We start from the raw sequence: 18096 nt of genomic DNA, 5'->3' as shown, positions 1-18096 counted from the left end.
GAGGATACGTATATTATCTGGCCGTGCCGAACTAGGTGCCAACTCCTCGGCGGAGGTTTACTTGAACCGCGTCCAAATCGACCGCGACTCCAAAAAAAGATAGACTGTTAAGTGCTGATGACGGTTGCTTCCTAATTCGGATGGCTCTCGCCTCCTTTTTAATTTGTTTCGGCGTTCATTTATCTACCCTGTGCGATAGCGACCTCGGAGGAAATGGCTTTATTAGAAAAATCCGGAATGTTTCAAATTTAACTTGATCTGTAGGGTCCGCCGACAGATCATTTCGAACGAGTCCTATCTTTATTACGCGACATTCAAAGAAAAAATAATAACGAAAATATTGTACATACAAGCGTGGTCCTTGAATACAACATTTTTAAGACCATCTAGGAAAAAAATGAAATTCAAACAAAAATTGTTTTAGACAAAACAATATATTAATTTAAGTACTTACATTTCTTTTAAAAATTTTTTATGTAGAACCGAAAAATACAAACATTTGACATTTGACATCTGAATAGACCCGAATCCTGTCTAAATTGATTTATTTTTTATTTTTTTATAATCTATTTTATTTTTTCTGAAAATCTGGACCTGCTGTAATTGTGATGATGAAATCAATAAACACTTAGTGCAGAAAATTACACAAAAATAAGTATGAAATTGCACCTACGAGGTTCTAAGTGTGAGATAATTTTGCACTACGACGGCGCTCCATCTCATTCTGCTCAAGAAACAAGCTATTCTTTGGAGGTTTCAAGAGTGAAGTAACGAAAATCCTCGCTATAAACTCTCGACCTGGCACTTTGTGATTTTTTCAAAGAATAAAATCATTATTTTGGTGATTAGTTTCATTAAAGCGTAAATGTATTGAACTGATCGATCAATATTTTAAAAAGCATTTTTGTTAAAAACGTTTTGTTACAGCCAAAGACACAACAATTTGTTTTGTAGGTCTTATTTTTTTGTTTGTTTTTAAAAAACACAAATCACTAAACTAGCCACCGATTTGAGTAGGATGCCTTAATTTAGTTCATAAATTCACACCAGATGTCTCACTGATCAACGGAATCGCCAATTATATTTTAGATGTTATATTTTCGTACTCTTGAATTATTATCAGTAATAGTAATTTTCTTTTTATTTTAACTAGACTTTGCCTTTTGTTGTTCTACTGTCCCAATTTCCATCAACGATTTTACAATATATTAGTATAGCACTTTTTGTGAAGCTGATTTGAAAAATTCTAATTAGTTTGTTTAAAAAAATAGTTATGATCATTATTATTACATGATAATTAAAATTGTCATCTACTTAACAATATTAACTATATTTCACTTTCATTCCAACCATCTGACATTTTTATTCGATTTTCTCTCTCCGCCATTTTATTTATTTAAAAATTGGTATGTACTAGAAATAAACAACGCTTTGTACCTTTGGATATCAAATGATAGGCACTCTATCACATTTTACAAATTTCTACTGTATTCCCATACATTTAACCTTACAAGACAACAATAGCTTCAAAACTGTCCTTTACGTTTTCGTTTTCAACGTTACGATATTCTTTGAACACGTAAAACGTTTTTCAGAGTAAAGTGCCTCTACTTTTGGTGAAATATTTGCATTATACGATGGTAATAATTTATGACAATGGTCAGAGGGATGATCTTGCTCAACAAGGTTCATTTATTACAGTGACACTCGCAAATCGGTTGAGATTACAAAAAAAGACTTTACTTAAATCCAAATATTGTCGGGCATTGGAACGTTTGTTTAAATAACAAAAAACAATTTGTCACAATACAGTTATTGCCTATGCTCTCTGCACTCTAAATTGGATATTTTAATGCAACTAAAATTTTACTAATGCAAAACACGATACAAAAATGTTATTGATTTACTCATTTGACGCAGTTTCTGGTATTAGTTTTAAAATATGAAAATATCAAATCGCAAATTACATTCCAATTATCTGCTAATCTCATTAACTGACCAATACAAAGCACTTCATATCCAATCATGACATTTATTAATATCACGCATAATTTCATTTACTGCATGTTGCACTTAATTGAGTATTCATTCAGTGTTCCAAATTGAAATTTTCCCTTTGTCTCCACCTCTAAAAAAAATAAATTATTTATGTGCTTACTACCCACAATAATAAAAATTAACTTAGCTGGTGTTTTTTCTTCGACACTGTCAGAATTTGAGAATTTTGCACTGTATAAATGGATTTTGATAAATGTCACAACTTGTCAAAATGAAACTAAAGCTAATTTTAAAGATTTTCATCGATTTGGAGCCTTTAGGGGGCTCGTCGAACAAAAAAACGTTGTATTCAACTCGTTCGTGTATAAATTGGGATCTTTATGGCACTCGTGGTCTACTCATGCTAAAAAAAGGCCAATATACACTCGAACTCGTTAAATAAACTTAGTAGTTATTTAAATGAAAATGTATCAAACTAAAGTAGGTTATTAATTAAAATACTTATGTTCTGACAAGCAGAGTAGCTTTCACAGTTATTGATTCCAAGACGATAACTTTTAATTGCCCGAACACAAACGCCTGATTTTTCACAGCAAAGCCCTCGATAATTCTGAGCTTTCAGCTAAAATCCCCGCTAACAATTAGTGGTCGTTCTGTGGAAATTGATTGTGTCGGTAATAAATAGAGCAACTAGTAATTTATAGAATTCAGTGAAATGCTAAATTATTATACATATCTTCTTAGCAAACATTTTTTTACTGGATGTTTTTATTTTTTTCGATCGCACGGTATTTCGTACAGTGTAGAAACACTTGTTTAAACTTCTAAAATGAAAATTTCATGCAAAGCAATGTAGAGTATGTCGTTATTGACAACAACTTCCGGATCAACGTAGCTTAGCTAAACGAGTAGAAAATTTAAAAATAACAAATACGAGGAGACGTAAACAGGAACGCAATTTTAAAGAATCGCAACTTACTTAAGAAAATGGTTCTTAATACATAAACAGAGAGTAACAACTATTCAGCCATTCGTTCTCTGAAAAATTTACATTTTCAAAATTCCTATTTGCTTAGCAATTATTAATTTCCTTTCAAGTCGGTCTTTTGCAGGAATTCAATTATGTCAAAAAATAATGGAAGTAATAAACTTTCTCGTCCAAATAATCAATACGGAATTTATAACTCGATGTTGTTAGAGAAATTTAAGTATTCAGGTTTCGAAAGCAATAAGCGCAAATGAAAAATACCCATAGCATACCATGTGTCAAGTCTAATACATTATTCTAATAATTACCCTTAGAGGATCATTCAATAAATCACTACTTATGGAACAGGTGCATGTGCCAAAGGCAGTTTGCATATCGGTCTAATAATAATAAAGCTAGATATATATGAATACTTACCCCGTACCTACATTACCCATCATTTTATATTTGTAGATTATTTTCCCAGGAAACGTAGAACAAAAATGAGAATCTATAAAATATGAAATCTTTTAAAGGCACAAGGAACATTCAGTTCTGTGTATTTTATCAAATTTCAAGCAAGAAACGCATTACAATACTATATTTGGGTTCTTAAAAAGGAATATGAAACTAAAAAGACTCAAGGGCTTGCTTCATTCTAACATTTTGAGCCTCTGGGTGAGATTTCCACATGTTTTGATGCGAAAAATATAACAAAATGAATTGTGGGAGTAATTAACATTATCTAACAACAATAAAATTGTCACTATCACGATTTATTAATTTGCAATAATCTTAACCTAGAAGGCGAATCAATAGACAACTTTTTGACAAACGACGTACCAGTTATACGGGAGTGCCAACCCACTAAATTTGTCTCAATTATCAAAAGTCAGCGGGTATTAAAAATTTTTCCTTCTTTAAAAAATATGAAAATATTGTGGAAGAATAACATTTGAATTTCTTTCCTGTGAGCTACAATATTGAAAGCGATGAGCACGGGAATGGCTGAAATGAAAAAGAGATATGGAGACAATTCAAATCCAGTAATGAAAAATTACTGTTCTATGATAGAGCAAGAGTAGACAAAGATAATACAAGACCACAGATAAGAGACCATCGAATTTTCAACCAAAATACAAAGTAAACGCTAAAGAGTCGCGGATCAGCGCTTTAAATCTAACCTCACTTTTCGCGTTGTTTGTGTTATTGCTCTATAGACTGACGAGTGGTGCGTTCACAATCGATTCTTCAACGCCAATTTTGAGGATAAGTAAATATTTCAATAAATATGTATAATCACATATTATATCCCAAGTGCAAAAATTTTTATCGGAAATTTTTTTCCTAATGAACGAAAACATCCATAAATGAGGTCAGAAGACCAATTATTATCAAATAAGAGCGCGAGACGAAGTCGAGAGCTTTTATTTGATAATAATTGGTCTTCTGACCGAATAATTTATGGATGTTTGAGTTCATTAGCAAAAAATTTGCCATTATTAAAATTTTGCAGGCGGGGTATACGGCTGATTATTTCCTGAATAGAATGAAAACAAACGCATTGTTTCCAATCCTTTTTATTCAAAATAATTTATTTAAAAAAAAAAATCAGGTACCGACATTTTTTCACCGATTATTGTGTGCATTTTAGAGAAATTTTATCGGGTTATTTTTTGTTTTCTCGTTTTGATTGGTCAATATTTGTCACGCAATTGGTTGCTAAACATATGAAAGAAATAATCATGCAAATTTCGTATTTTTTAGCATTCAGTAAACAAACAAAAACTAAATTTTATTGATCACTCTTTACAAAAGTTCCTTAATAAGTTTTGGGGACTATTTTGATACACTTAAGATGGTAAAAACTAAGAAACAGGCAAATGCTCTTTAATATGCTAAAAAATAGGCATGCCCCTGAAAGTTGAAGGAGTGTGAAGTAATCCTACTTGGAAGGGGTTTGGTTCGCTGTTCGGGAACTGTGTAAAGGCGGAGAAAAATATTTATATGGATTAATCATTTCGTGATGGATTTATAATCTCCGAGTTAGGTTTGAAATGAAATTTATAATTCGAATTCCTTGAGCAGAAATTTTCAGGCGGGTGTGAGTAAATATTAAAATTCTAGTAAACTGATTTATGAATTGAGTAATTTATTTCCAGTAAAGTTTAATTGAAATAGGGCGTTAGTGCTGCAACATTTCACGGCGGCAGAATAATAAAAAAAACTTTTCCCTAGAAATTTCAATTCAATTTCCGTGTATGTCCCTACAGGGAACAGCTTTGTTCCTATCGATTTCAAATTCGCAACTCACTGTGGTTCGGGTTATCTCCCGGAAACATTAAAAATTAATTCAGTATTTTTCAAGTTTTCGAAACGAAAAATCAATAGCTGTCTGCCGAAGATGAATTTTAATCAATGATGAAACTAATTGCAGAAGTAAATGTGATGATTAATTAATTCTGGAATGAAAAAACATAAAAGATTGATGGACGATTTTTTTCTTGATGTATTTTTTTCAAAATGTCGAACATGCTGTCGTAATAATGACACAGAAATTTTCAATATTTATGTAACGCAGAATTTAATTAATTTCAGTTCCCCCCAGGGTGGACTCGCAAGCAAATAAATGAATCAATTTTCTCTTTTCACAGCACAGCATTAATTTTACCCTGACTGTCTAATAAGATGTAAAAGTAACTATTAAAAAATTTTGAAGTCAATTCAACTTTCCGATTGACAATGAGAGGCAACGCAAAAACATAAGAAGCTCAAAATAACTTTCCATCAACTTCTTTCTACCTTGACGGCGTAATATTAAAAATCTTTAAGTATCACTAGCGCTTTGATCTTCCATCGATTCCGTTAAAAATTACGTTCGTTTACCACCAAGAAGTTTCATTAATTTCCTTCCCTGTGTTACGACTTTTTCTTTGTCGTTTATATTTTTCCGGCGAGAAAACACCAGACTTTCCCAATAATCCTCGAAATGAGTTACATGAAAGATGTTCATGAGATTCCTAAGTTACCGCAATTAAAATATTTTAGTCAAACCAAAAGGGAAGATTTCAGATACTTGTGATGTATTACCTCCAACCAGAACGCAGCCAGATGCTGATAAAGTACCAGTAATTAACTCGAAATTAACTTGAATAAATATCAAACAATGTTAATTCAAGTCATATGTATTAAACTGCGCTTAAATATCTTAATAATTATTATTTGACTTTCTTAACTCACGTTACTTCTAGTTGCTATTTGATCTGGTCTGGTAATCACTAACAAATCACAGATTTTGAAATGAATTCTCTACAAACATGACATGAGAAATGGATATAACATTTTTTAAACTAAATAAACCTGTTTAAAAATGCCAAATAAATAGTCAGCATAAAGGTGGTTTTTTTATTTGGCGTCGAAGTTGGCGTTGATGAGTCGATTGTGAATGAACCACTCGTCTTAAAAACACTGATTTTTCAAATTGCCGATTAAAAACACAAACAATGCAAAAAGTGAGGTTAGATTTAAACAGCTGACCATAATTGTATTCCGGTGGTGCGTTCACACTCATTATATTACTATTCTTATTCATTTCATTACTACCATTTACTTTAAGTTTATATTTTCAGCTTTTCTTGGACAATCTAATAAAAATGCTAGAAGAAAATTTGGCAGTTTATAACAATAAAAAATGATCAAAACAGGATTTACAGTGTTACATTTGATTACACCACTACAATTTTTATTACATTTTCTTCTTTCTCTTATTTGAAACCTTTGACGAACTAAACTTTTCCCAGTTATTTCTAAAACATTTGGAAAAGTAATTTGTATTGAAATGTTCCACTTTGATCATATTTTAATTCATGATTCATGACTGACTCCAGAAGGAGAGTCTCTGTAATTTAGATCAGCTATTTATTTTCCAAATTTTAGAAAGCATTTAATATTGTGTTATGTAACACATTAATTGAGAATTGCTCAGAAGATGAGACAAGAAACAGGATCATATAATCATAAAGCCAAATAACAGAGTGTAACGTTAGACAATATTGTGCTGTCTGTCCGACGAGGAAAACCACAAGAATCGATACTACCGCCAATATTATTCTCCCTGTCTGTTATAGTTGTAATAATAGACACAGAAATGATTTTGCAAACGCAACATTTAGTAGTTACTGTCATCATTCTTTTGTCCAGTCTAGAATTTGAATTGAATTTGAATTAGAAACTGTATATTTCCAATTATTTAAAGGGCCGTTTAACGTTTCCACTGAAAACAGCGTCTGTAGTTTTCGTTTTGCTATAAATTGTATACAGTGAAACTTCCATATAACGGACACCCACGCGGAATAAAATATTGTCCGCTATACAGGAGTGTCCGTTTGTTAGAGAAAAGTGAAAAAATGTTTGGAATTAGGGGATGGACCATAAAAAATAAATCATGTACATATTTACGTGCAAAAGGCAACTTAGTAGTATACAGGGTGATTTTGAAAGTTGTGCAGATATTTTAATCACGAGCTACTGGCTTCATGTAGAACTCGGAAAAAATATTTAAAAATTTCTATGTCAAAAAATAAAATGACATTTATTTTTTGAGCTACAATTTTTTTTAATTGCTTTTAGTTTTCTACGTTGTCCTACAACCTCGTAGGTAAAATTTCGGCACATTTTAAAAATACACCCTTGTATATAATGTTTTATAAAATGTACGTCAATACAAAGTAACCTATAGGAAATATGCTTTAAACCAAGGAAATCAAAGAAAATCTTTCGTTGCTAGGTGACGGCTGTTCATTATTAACCACTGGTTAATAATTAACCATTATTAACTAGTAGCAGAGAAATTCTACTTCTGGGTTCAGTTCGAGAGTCAATAATGACGCCTTCTAAGACTAGTAGTGAAAAAAATTTATAAATCATTAAGACATTATACTTTGATATAATCTGTTTTTCTAAAAACATCTGAGTCAGCCTTTATGTTGGTCTCGTTTCGGTAGAACCACCCACGTCGACTTTTTCAGAACTTAGTTCGCAAAAGTAATAGAACCGTGGGCGGCCATAAATAAGCAAAATAATTTCTTGACATAAAATTTCGTTAATAAATCCACGAAACGAACATTTTCACCTTGATCGCATAAAGTTGGAACAATTAAGTGCAGAATATCCGGCAAAAGAGATCATTTACATAAAAATTCACGTTTAATAAATTATTCCGGAATTCACGCTTTCGCTTCCAGTTTTGTCCACCATTCAAGGAACATATTTCCAGTTAAATAATTTAGTTCCTAATCAGTCATTTCGTGATGTGTCGCCCACCCACATTACCCCGGCGTGAAATATGTCAGTCGTTTGTCCACGAACGGATAGAATAATTTTCGCTCCTTCTAATTCGCCCAAATTCCAGGAAAACGAGCGTTGGATATTGCGCTATATCGATTTGTTCGGTGATAACGGATGAGTTACAACTGCAACTACAAGCTGTTTATTTAAGTCCTTCAAAAAGTGAATCATGTTCAGGTTGTTTATTTCGCGAAAGTCGCTTTTATTGCAGTATATATCATGAATGTTTGATCCCAGGGCAATGAAGAAAGTCACGACCAGCTTACGATTACTGGCCTGACTATAATCGGATTTATTTCGGATATTAAATTTCGTCTATTATGTTGCCTTTATCTGTCGACCAAACCGACATTTTCTTCTTTCCGGTCCGTGATGGGTTATAAAAATTGGCGAAATGTTACACTCCACGAGGTTTCTCCTTCAGTGCATTCGCTTATTAGCTCCGGAACCAGAAACTTTCTTAGATAAGTTAAAGCAAGCCCAAGTAACGTGACCAATCGCTGAAATAGATCTATGTTTACGTAGTACACGACATTGCATTGGTGAAACTTGTCACGCCATCATCGACATCACTCTGCAGAGTGTTGCCGTTACTGCTAACATTACCTCGTTTAATAATAATTGGCGAGATTGATCCTCTAATCTTGGGTTATTGTTTCCAACACCGGTTCTTTCAACAACAACAATGTTTTGGCAGTCACGTCTTGGCAATTAGGAACTCAGATTTTCAAGATATTCTTTATTTATGACTATTTAGAAACTACATATAAAGCAAAAGCACAACGTCAATTTGTATTCTACTTTTAGGCCACAAAATTTTCCTGCAGTAAATACATTCATGTATTTAAATATTTTCTAGATTTTATCACCAGAATTACCAGTGCTGTTTTATAAGTTGACATGTTCTGACATGTAGCGCTTAATTAAAACAAATAAACAATGCTCATAATATCAATTTGTTGCCCTTCATTTTCTTCAATTAAATCCAGATTTTTAAATTACATATAAATTGAAAATATGACTTCAAAACAGTTTGAATAAGATTACAGATTTTTTTTCTCATTCCATGATATTCAATAATTAATTCGTAATATTATTCTTTCTTTTATTTCTTTACACCTACACATTATTATCGTTTCGTGTAAAAGCTTGTTGGAAGCTTTGCAAAGAAGCCCACCGCGATATTCCAATTAAAATGTCTAACATCTGGACAATACTTTCTTTTCTCCACGACCAATAAAGAATGAATCTTGTTGGATATTCAATGAAAGAATGATTTTTTCTAGGTATAGTCGTGGAGAAAGTATAGTTTTCAACTCGCGTAAATAGCTATTATTCACTCGGATGATTCCACCACTCGCCCACGGCTCGTGTTACAATTTTCATCCTCTTGAATGTACTATTTCTATTACACTTTAAACTTAGGCAAATATTAATAATACAGTGTTGTTCTTTTGGTTTTGAGAAATAGTGAAATACAATTGACAAAAGACGAAAACCAAAAGAAAAACAGTGTATGTATCATTAAAAAACCTTATACATTTTTATTCCCATCTTCACTTTATTTACTAATTCTCCAATTCAGCTCTAACTTTTTCATAATATTCCAGGCCCCATTCATTATTTAAATCATTTATGCCCAGACGTTCCTCTATCCAATCCCAACGTCTATCCATAATACTTCCTTTATTCCGCCTCCAAATTTTCTTGCTCTCCATTTCCGCATCTCCGCCCAGTACATCAGCCTGCTTTGCACTAAACCTTCAAACACTCTTAACCTTTCTTTATGCTAAATATCTTTTAAACATTCTTTTTCTCTTGTCTAATATACCTACTGATTTTTTTTGTAACAATATTGTAAACGAAATGTATATTTGTCATTACTTTTAGTTATTCAAAAGCTCCCTCCCAATGTACAAAGCTTGTTTATAGCTGTTATCAATATTAAAATCCAAATTTTTATAAACACTAAAATGATAACGAATTCTACAAAAATCTTCAGACACTTTATTCAACTTTATTCAATGACGCAAGTAGAAAAGCTCATTCAACACCCACGCTTTATGTGTAATTTTATCAACGCTTGCCTTTAAGATTGTAACCTCTTTCAATGGTAGTTAATAAACGGCAAACTATAGTCATCAGTTTGTTGTTACCAATCAATGTTAAGTCTAACAAATTTCCTTAAATTAATTGAATCAAATTACTAAAACGACGTTAACGATAATGAGTTTGAGCGTTTATCAAGCAATTGCATTGACGTTATTGCCTATTTGAATGACAAAAGCAGAAAAATGTTTCTTTTGACTGGGACCTACGCTGTAAGTAACTTTTCAGAAAAAAAGGAAGGAAAATAAGAATGAAGTAACATATAAATTATGTGGAAAATGTAGAAATTTTCTTTGTTCTATGACTGAATAAATACATAATAGTCCGTATCTACACAAATCTGCAGCGTCTGATCCCTTTGTTGAGAAAATTGGAAAACAGGAAAGAGAAAAGATGAAATATATTGTTGCAAGGTTTTATTCACAAATATTTAGATGGATTAATGTTGCGAATATAAAAGTTGTTTATTATTTTTTCAGTGAACAAATCAATAAATGTTAGAAACTAGTGATGAATTTTTATATTTATAAAATATCTGAAGTAGCATTGACGGTGAAAGGTGTGCCATTAACAAATCTCCATCAAAATAAAAGTTTTCACCAAAATCCGGATTCCTACAGCTCGGAAAAGTTTCCACTTTATTGACAGCAAAAAATCCACACATGCATTACTTTTCAAGAAGTTTTGTGCTGAATAGTAACAAGATTATGTTCTCCTAACTTTGTTAAGTTATTGTTTTACCGCGAATTCACATCAATATTATTTACATTTAGAAAAAGTTGTATAAACTTTTTCACGTGGGAACCAAAAAACGCAAATTTCATATTTCCATTTAAATATTCAGCAATATGATATTTTCACCACCAAGTTTATTTTATCGTAAATCATTACGGTATAATTTAGGTTATACAAACACGAAAACTCCTTTATAATATTCATCAGATTATTTAATATTAATTAATGAGAATTCTGAAATGACATTTAGTTTTTATATCTATTTACGCAACTAACAATTAGTCTTTTTTACTCCTCAAACACGACCTAAACAATTGAATATAGTTACTTTGTATGCAATAATTATATCTAAGCTAATACAAATTTAGGCAGTTAAATTTTGTTAAGCAGATATTTTTAAGGAATCTGCTGAAAGCATTTACGATGTAGTTGCTAATTGCTAATATAAAACAAAAATATTTACAGTTCACAATTTACCAAAACAAGCATTATTATCCGTTTACCATAAGGGTAGAGTATTTATTCGACATGAAGATCAATACCAAATTAAAGTGATTTCATTATTCCAGGACGAAATCAATATTTGTGATGAATTTCTATAACAAAATAAAAAAGAAATAAAAAACAAGGTTCAGTCGATTTTTTTATCTTTGAATAATATCATTTTATAGTAAACTTTACGTTTACCATATTTTTTAGTATATTCATATTTTGTTTCTATTATTTGAATTTTACCTGAAAACTGCAAAATAATTACATAATATCTTCGAATGCAAAAACTGTTCGTCATTTTTGTCTCGAATTCTTTGTTCTGGACTTGTTCATTTTTGAATAACCTTTGATATTCTTTTCTTTAGCAATCTTCCTTAGTTCTTTCATCATTCGATTTTCGCTTCGTTCATCACCGGGTAGTCTTGCTTTGACAGCTCAGAGTCGAAGGTGACGTCCAATTCTTTGACATGGGTTCATCCTCTTCTTTCAATAATTTTTTGAAACTTGGCGACCTGATTTCGTTGAGAATGATATTTAAATTGACTTTGTTATTTATATTTGACACATTATTTGAAATTCGATTTACTAGATCTAGTTCTTTAAGCTTCGATTCTACTCCATCAATTACTCCCAGTTTTTCACCAATCGATTTTAATTTTTTAATAAAAATAATCATCAGCATTGAATTCTTTCAGTAGAGATTCATTATTCGACGGTAGTAGTAAAAAATGCTTTTAGGACGATTCAGGTTGTTTTAATTTGTTGTTAATGTAATTTTTTTTATTTAATAATGTATTTTTCTTTACGGTTCAATTTGAATCAAATTTTAAAAGTATTGCTACCAAATGTAAATGTCGTTAAATGTACAGTTGGTTGCAAAAAAAAATAGGAAATGAAAATTTTCCTAATGTAAATTTGGATTTGCCCCTTTGTCAATTAATTGTCTATTTGACAATTCCTATCAAATAAATTTTACAAATTTCATTGAATTTTAACCTAAGAAGGTTTCACACTATGAGAAAATTGTAAAAATGTGTCAATTTTATTCTGACAGTTCCCGTTTTTTTAACCAACTGTACCCATGTCACACTGTTTTTTTAATTCACACATATTTAAGGAAAAAACTGAATGCATGTTTAAAGTTTTTAATTCTGAAATTCAATAAAATTCACCCATGAACGCAAAAAGTATAAATATTTTATCCTGTGATTAATACCTGGAGTATTACTATTACTGTAAATGAGGAAAATCAATTAAAATGGAAAACACTAACTATGAAGTGACATTGAATTTAGTTAATTAACTTTTAACAGTTAATCACGCAGCAAATCAAACTAGCCACAGCGGCAAATTAAATTTAATCCATCGAAAAACATTAATAATAATCAACGTCTTGTTTCACTACAAGGAAAAGACTTTCCATTGAAATTCCACCTACAAAATATTGTCGCAACTGTAGAGCAATAACGTTTAAATTATGCGATGCAATCTAAATACTACGCTAAATGTTGATTTAGTGACTTTGCTCACCTAAACTGGGTCACGTGTCAAGCCATTCCAATCTCAAGAAAAGCAATTTCAATTTTGGTTCAAAGTCTTCCAGAAAATCGCCCCAAGATATCACTTTCAAATTATCGGAGACATAAAAAAGACAGGGCAAACAACCACACATTACCGTTTGTGTTCCAAATTACATTAAAAAAAAATTTCGTGGCATGTTTGAATTTTTTTTGCACATTTACCACCAAACGAGATTAGCAGCTAATGGACAAGAAGAGTTACAGTCAAATAGGAATTAAAGTCACGCAGATTTTCGACAGTTTCGGAGTCGCTAAGCTATTAAATGGATTAAGTCGAAAGCGCCGTTGGAGCGAGCCCTCGTCTTATCAAATTATTTTTTATAGCTCCTGTTCCTACCTTTACAATACGTATACGGGGAGCCAGTATCAGAGAATGAATAATTTATCAAGCAGCTGAAAAAATGTAAAGATATTGATTGGAGTCTAAAGTGCAAACTAAAGCCAAATTCACGCTAGTTAAGCTAGGTAACGAAACAGGTCATTTTTATCGAGAACCTAGCAGCCCATCTGCATATCAGTTTACGCTCTATTGGTCCGATTGCTTTATGCATTATGTATCTGGTTCGGTACTTCCATCTCTGTCTCGGTTGATGTGACATGAGACAGCCGATAAAATAGTACCTGGACCGTTAATGCCAATTCTAATCGCAATTATCTCTATTACGGTCACGTCCAGCGCTCAAAAACGGCCGAACCGTAATGGCGCGGGGCCATTAGGCAGTTTTCGATTCATCTATTTGTTTTCGATGCGCCGCCGCCGGGATAATGGAAGATATTGATGCATAATGCATAGGATATGATTCAATATTCGTTTCATTATCAAGAATAGTCGACGCCACAAAACTCGCCGTTATTTTAGAATTTAACGAACGGTTCTGAACGCGGTTTCCTAGAAATTTTCATTCATAACCGCTGAACAAATATGCGTTCCTGACGCAACGCTACTGAAATTACACTCTTCAAATCTGAATTGTTTGTACAGGCGCGACAAAGCTTCGGCTCGAATAAAGAAATAAAAAGAAAGTTCGTCACGTACGGCTTTGCCGTAGTGTCATCATTTTTTATTAAAAACACAATTTTCGTTTATTGTTCCGATATTCAAACGGATGTGGTGTTTTGCCGCACTCCTCCAGCTCAAATAAATATATGTACATAATTATCGACGGAATAAAGTAAATTTGAACTGTCTCTGTGGGATTTAAATACGCTTGTTTGTTTATTAAGCCATTAATATGTATAATCATTCATCAAATGTTCAAATTGACAATGACCATTTATCACCTTTCCATCCCGCTTTCCTTCAACAAATGGACATAACTGCAGGACCTCGTTCATAATAATACTTGATAAATAATTACGTGTTGGCTTGCTAATATATTATGGCACCGTTATTTCCAGTTGACGGTAACGAATTTATACCGCATGATGATTTCGGTAGCATCTACTTTGCGCAACATCAAGATTTACCGTATGTGACTGTCGACTGGGTGGAGATTTTCGATGGTCATAAAAACTGAATAAAAAATGCCATAAACCAGATATCAGGATTTATTTTACAACGCACTACTTATGCAGAAAAAATCTCAACTCAAAAGAATTTATAACTCTTACTTCAAAACAAACGAGTTCAGAAGTCGGCTCTGTAATTAAATGAATCCCTAAAACACCATTTCCTTTTCTTCTAAAAATAGATCGTTGGGGTGAAGTATTCGAAGAAGTCTGCGTACATTATGATAGCTCTTCGACGCAGGAGTGGGTAGTACTTTAGGCAAAAACATTGCTAACGTTTAGGTGTAGGCGTTGTAAGTGTAATAAATCGTTCTGTGAAAAAATTATAACCTGCAGGATCATTTCTAGTCAGAAACAATGAAATATAGATGACTCATTTCTTGTCACGAAATAGCACAGAAATCTACGAGATTCTTAGAAAAGCCGCGACACATTTCTATTTTATTTTTCATGAAATCGAATAAACTTCATTGTTGTACAGCTTTCAAAAAACATTTTGTTTTAAGAGACTAATTCTTTGAGGCATTTTAAAACTACCGTGCGATCAACAATAATCTAGATCAAAGAAGGCTTTTTTGGCATATCTCGACAGATTCTGGAATGCGTGGAAGTATTTCTGGTTGCCTATACCTATTTCAATTTAAATTTAAATTTTTGTCGAAACTTGGCTAAACAGGCAACAGCGCTGTATGTCTATTCTTCGTTATTGAAAACATCATTACTAAAGTAAGATGAATCTTTTATGTTCTGAAGTAAAAGACATTTTTGCGTTAAAATTGGATTCATAGTGATAGTTGTTTGACGTTTATTAGCTGAGTTAGCAAGATACGAAAAATCTGACACTGTCAAAGTCATAGCCGACCCTTATCTAAGTAATTGTTGATCACACCATATTAAAAACCGTAGTCTGCGCTGATCGTAATAACTTATAATAAATTATCGGCGCGGACAACGTTAAAAACATTTTGTAAAATGTTTAATTCCGGTTACATCCTGTACGAAGTTGTGTTTGATGTTTCTAATTAATTCTTTACATAGTATACTATTATAATGTTGTGCAGCTTTTACTACCAAAGCTATAACCAGTACACAAGAGAATTTCACTTATGAGAGATGACATTTCACGCAGAAGTTTATTCCAGTCTCAACTTATATGCTGTACTGCTTTTATTACCTACTAAAACCACAATCAGTACAAAAGAATGTTTCCGAAACAACATTTTTTGCAAAACTTTCTTCCAGGTTATATTTTAATTGAACGCAACATTGCTTTTTTCATTTAAGATTCTAACTAATTTAGTTGTTTAGGTTTTAATTTTTTTAAAGCAACGTCGGAAGCGAACCTGCAATGAAAGTCTAGCCCGGCGCCTCCACCATTTTGTTCCTTTTTGGGAACAACACTTGGTTGTTTCAAAATCGTTGCAATGTAACAAACAATAGTTGTTCAGTAAAGCAATTTTTGGCCAAGAGAACCCTCATAATCATAACGGAGTTGGTATTTAGTGTAAATAGCTTTCAGAAAGTTAGACCCTCGTCAGCTGTTCCTCTTGAGGTGAAAAACCGCAAGTGGCGGCTCAGTAGGCATTCATATTCTTGCTACAGGAGCAACATTCTCATCACTGTTATGTCTGAATTAATATTTCTACGTAAACTGGAACAAGTAACAAGTATGATTTAAAAAAATCTCAACCTTACTAATACCTAATAACATGTTTAGCTTATTTTTCTCTTTTTCCATAATAACTCGTAAAACTCTACCCATTCAGTTCAATTAATTTACATCTTTGCTAAACTCAGTGTGTGTTATGTGTAGTTACATTTTATTATTTATTACCCAAGAACAAAATATTTATGATGAAGCTCCACCCTCCAAAACAGCTCCAAAACTTCAAGACAGATTCATAGCGATGATTCAGTGTTTTTAAATACGAAGTTCATTTTATTTATGAATATAAAATTATTTCTAACAGTGGAATATTTTAACCTAGATACGAGAAAATGTACTTACAACACTCTACTTAGTATTTGTACTACCTAAATCACCAGTTGTTGTGGATTGTAGTGTATTGTAATTTAATTTCATTAAAAAAAAATGTTGAGTTGTTGGTAACTTGATGCATACCTACTAACCATAATTACCTGTGTTTCAAGTAAACAGTAAGCTACAAACGCAACGTATTTAATTATTAAAAGATAAAAGGACAAAACAATTTTCATTGTGTGTCTTGAAAAGGTTTTCTGATGAAATACAAGCTTACTGTTACCTCGTTCAAGTCTCGCTATAAAATCTACATACCCACTTTAATTATAAAAATAAATAACTCTTTCTCCAGGTTGTTTCCGCTTTAAAAGGGAAATAAAACAAAAGGTTGTTGATTTTTTGAAGGAAACCTTTTTTAGGATACATAATATCTCCAGTACAATCTATTAAAAAAAATTGGAACACATTATTTTTTCTCCCTAAATTTTATGTAAATTGATTACAAACAAACACTGCACTAACGTTGATAACGTGCGATCAACAATTATTTAGATCAAAGAAGTCTGTGAGAGTTTGGACGTATGTCCAAATCTAGACGTTCAGGTGCTCCGGAATGCATCGAAGTATTTTTGGTTGCATATACCTGTTTCAATTTAAATTTGGAAATTTTTCCCGAAACTCGGCCAAACAGGCAACCTGTCTATTCTCCGTTGTTGAAGTAAAAACTAATTTTGCGTTAAAATTTGAATATTATTATTATTACAAGCCTTTGTCAATCTAAGCAACCACGACAATGTGACGCTAGTTTTTAATCTGCTTTCATGTTTTTATTATTAAAGACCATTATAGCATCATAACAAAAATAATAAATCTTTAGTAGATACATAAAAACGTATAGAAATTATTCCATTAAATTTTTAATCGGTATTTTGGAATGAGTTTCTTTTATTCAGTAGTTATTTTACAAAAGGAATTAGGGCTTGAATAGCATCTGATAATAAGAGATGACAAGTTATTTCAGTTGTATTACCTAATAGGTAGTTAAAAACGATTTCTACATATTTCTTTTTATTTGCAGGCTGCCGCCATGTTGGCCGATTACTGGCGCCTTATCCTGCTGCTATGGATTCCCCCAATACTTTTAGCCACTTCAATGGAAATAAGTAAGTACGAAATCGAACAGACAAACAAACATTTTAGGCAGTATAGGGTGCCCGAAGACTTGTTGATGCCAACAAAAATTCCAAGGCATAAGTGAGCAAACACTCGAGTAATATTGACTAGCTGACTGTTCTTCAGAAATACAAGGGAATAATTCGAAAGACAAAGACTAATATCGGCGAAACACTCTTCGGCAAATTCCACAGTCAAGCTGACAT

The 18096-nt window shown here is 32.2% G+C and overlaps 1 protein-coding gene across 8 annotated transcripts in view; it reads left to right on the top strand.

Moving 5' to 3' along the window:
* Positions 1-18096, top strand: part of dpr12 (defective proboscis extension response 12) — a 337047-nt gene that overhangs the window by 271922 nt on the left and 47029 nt on the right. For all 8 annotated transcript variants that reach the window (XM_069038672.1, XM_069038670.1, XM_069038671.1 and 5 more), the window contains one exon: positions 17796-17880. In XM_069038672.1, coding sequence (XP_068894773.1) covers positions 17805-17880 — 76 coding nt within the window. In that variant the 5' untranslated portion in view covers positions 17796-17804. The remainder of the gene's footprint in view (positions 1-17795; positions 17881-18096) is intronic.

This window comes from Tenebrio molitor, chromosome 2 (assembly GCF_963966145.1).
Source record: "Tenebrio molitor chromosome 2, icTenMoli1.1, whole genome shotgun sequence".
Taxonomy (NCBI): Eukaryota; Metazoa; Arthropoda; class Insecta; order Coleoptera; family Tenebrionidae; genus Tenebrio; species Tenebrio molitor.
The sequence above is the reverse complement of the archived record's forward strand: the minus strand, read 5'-3'. Positions and strand labels throughout refer to the sequence as shown.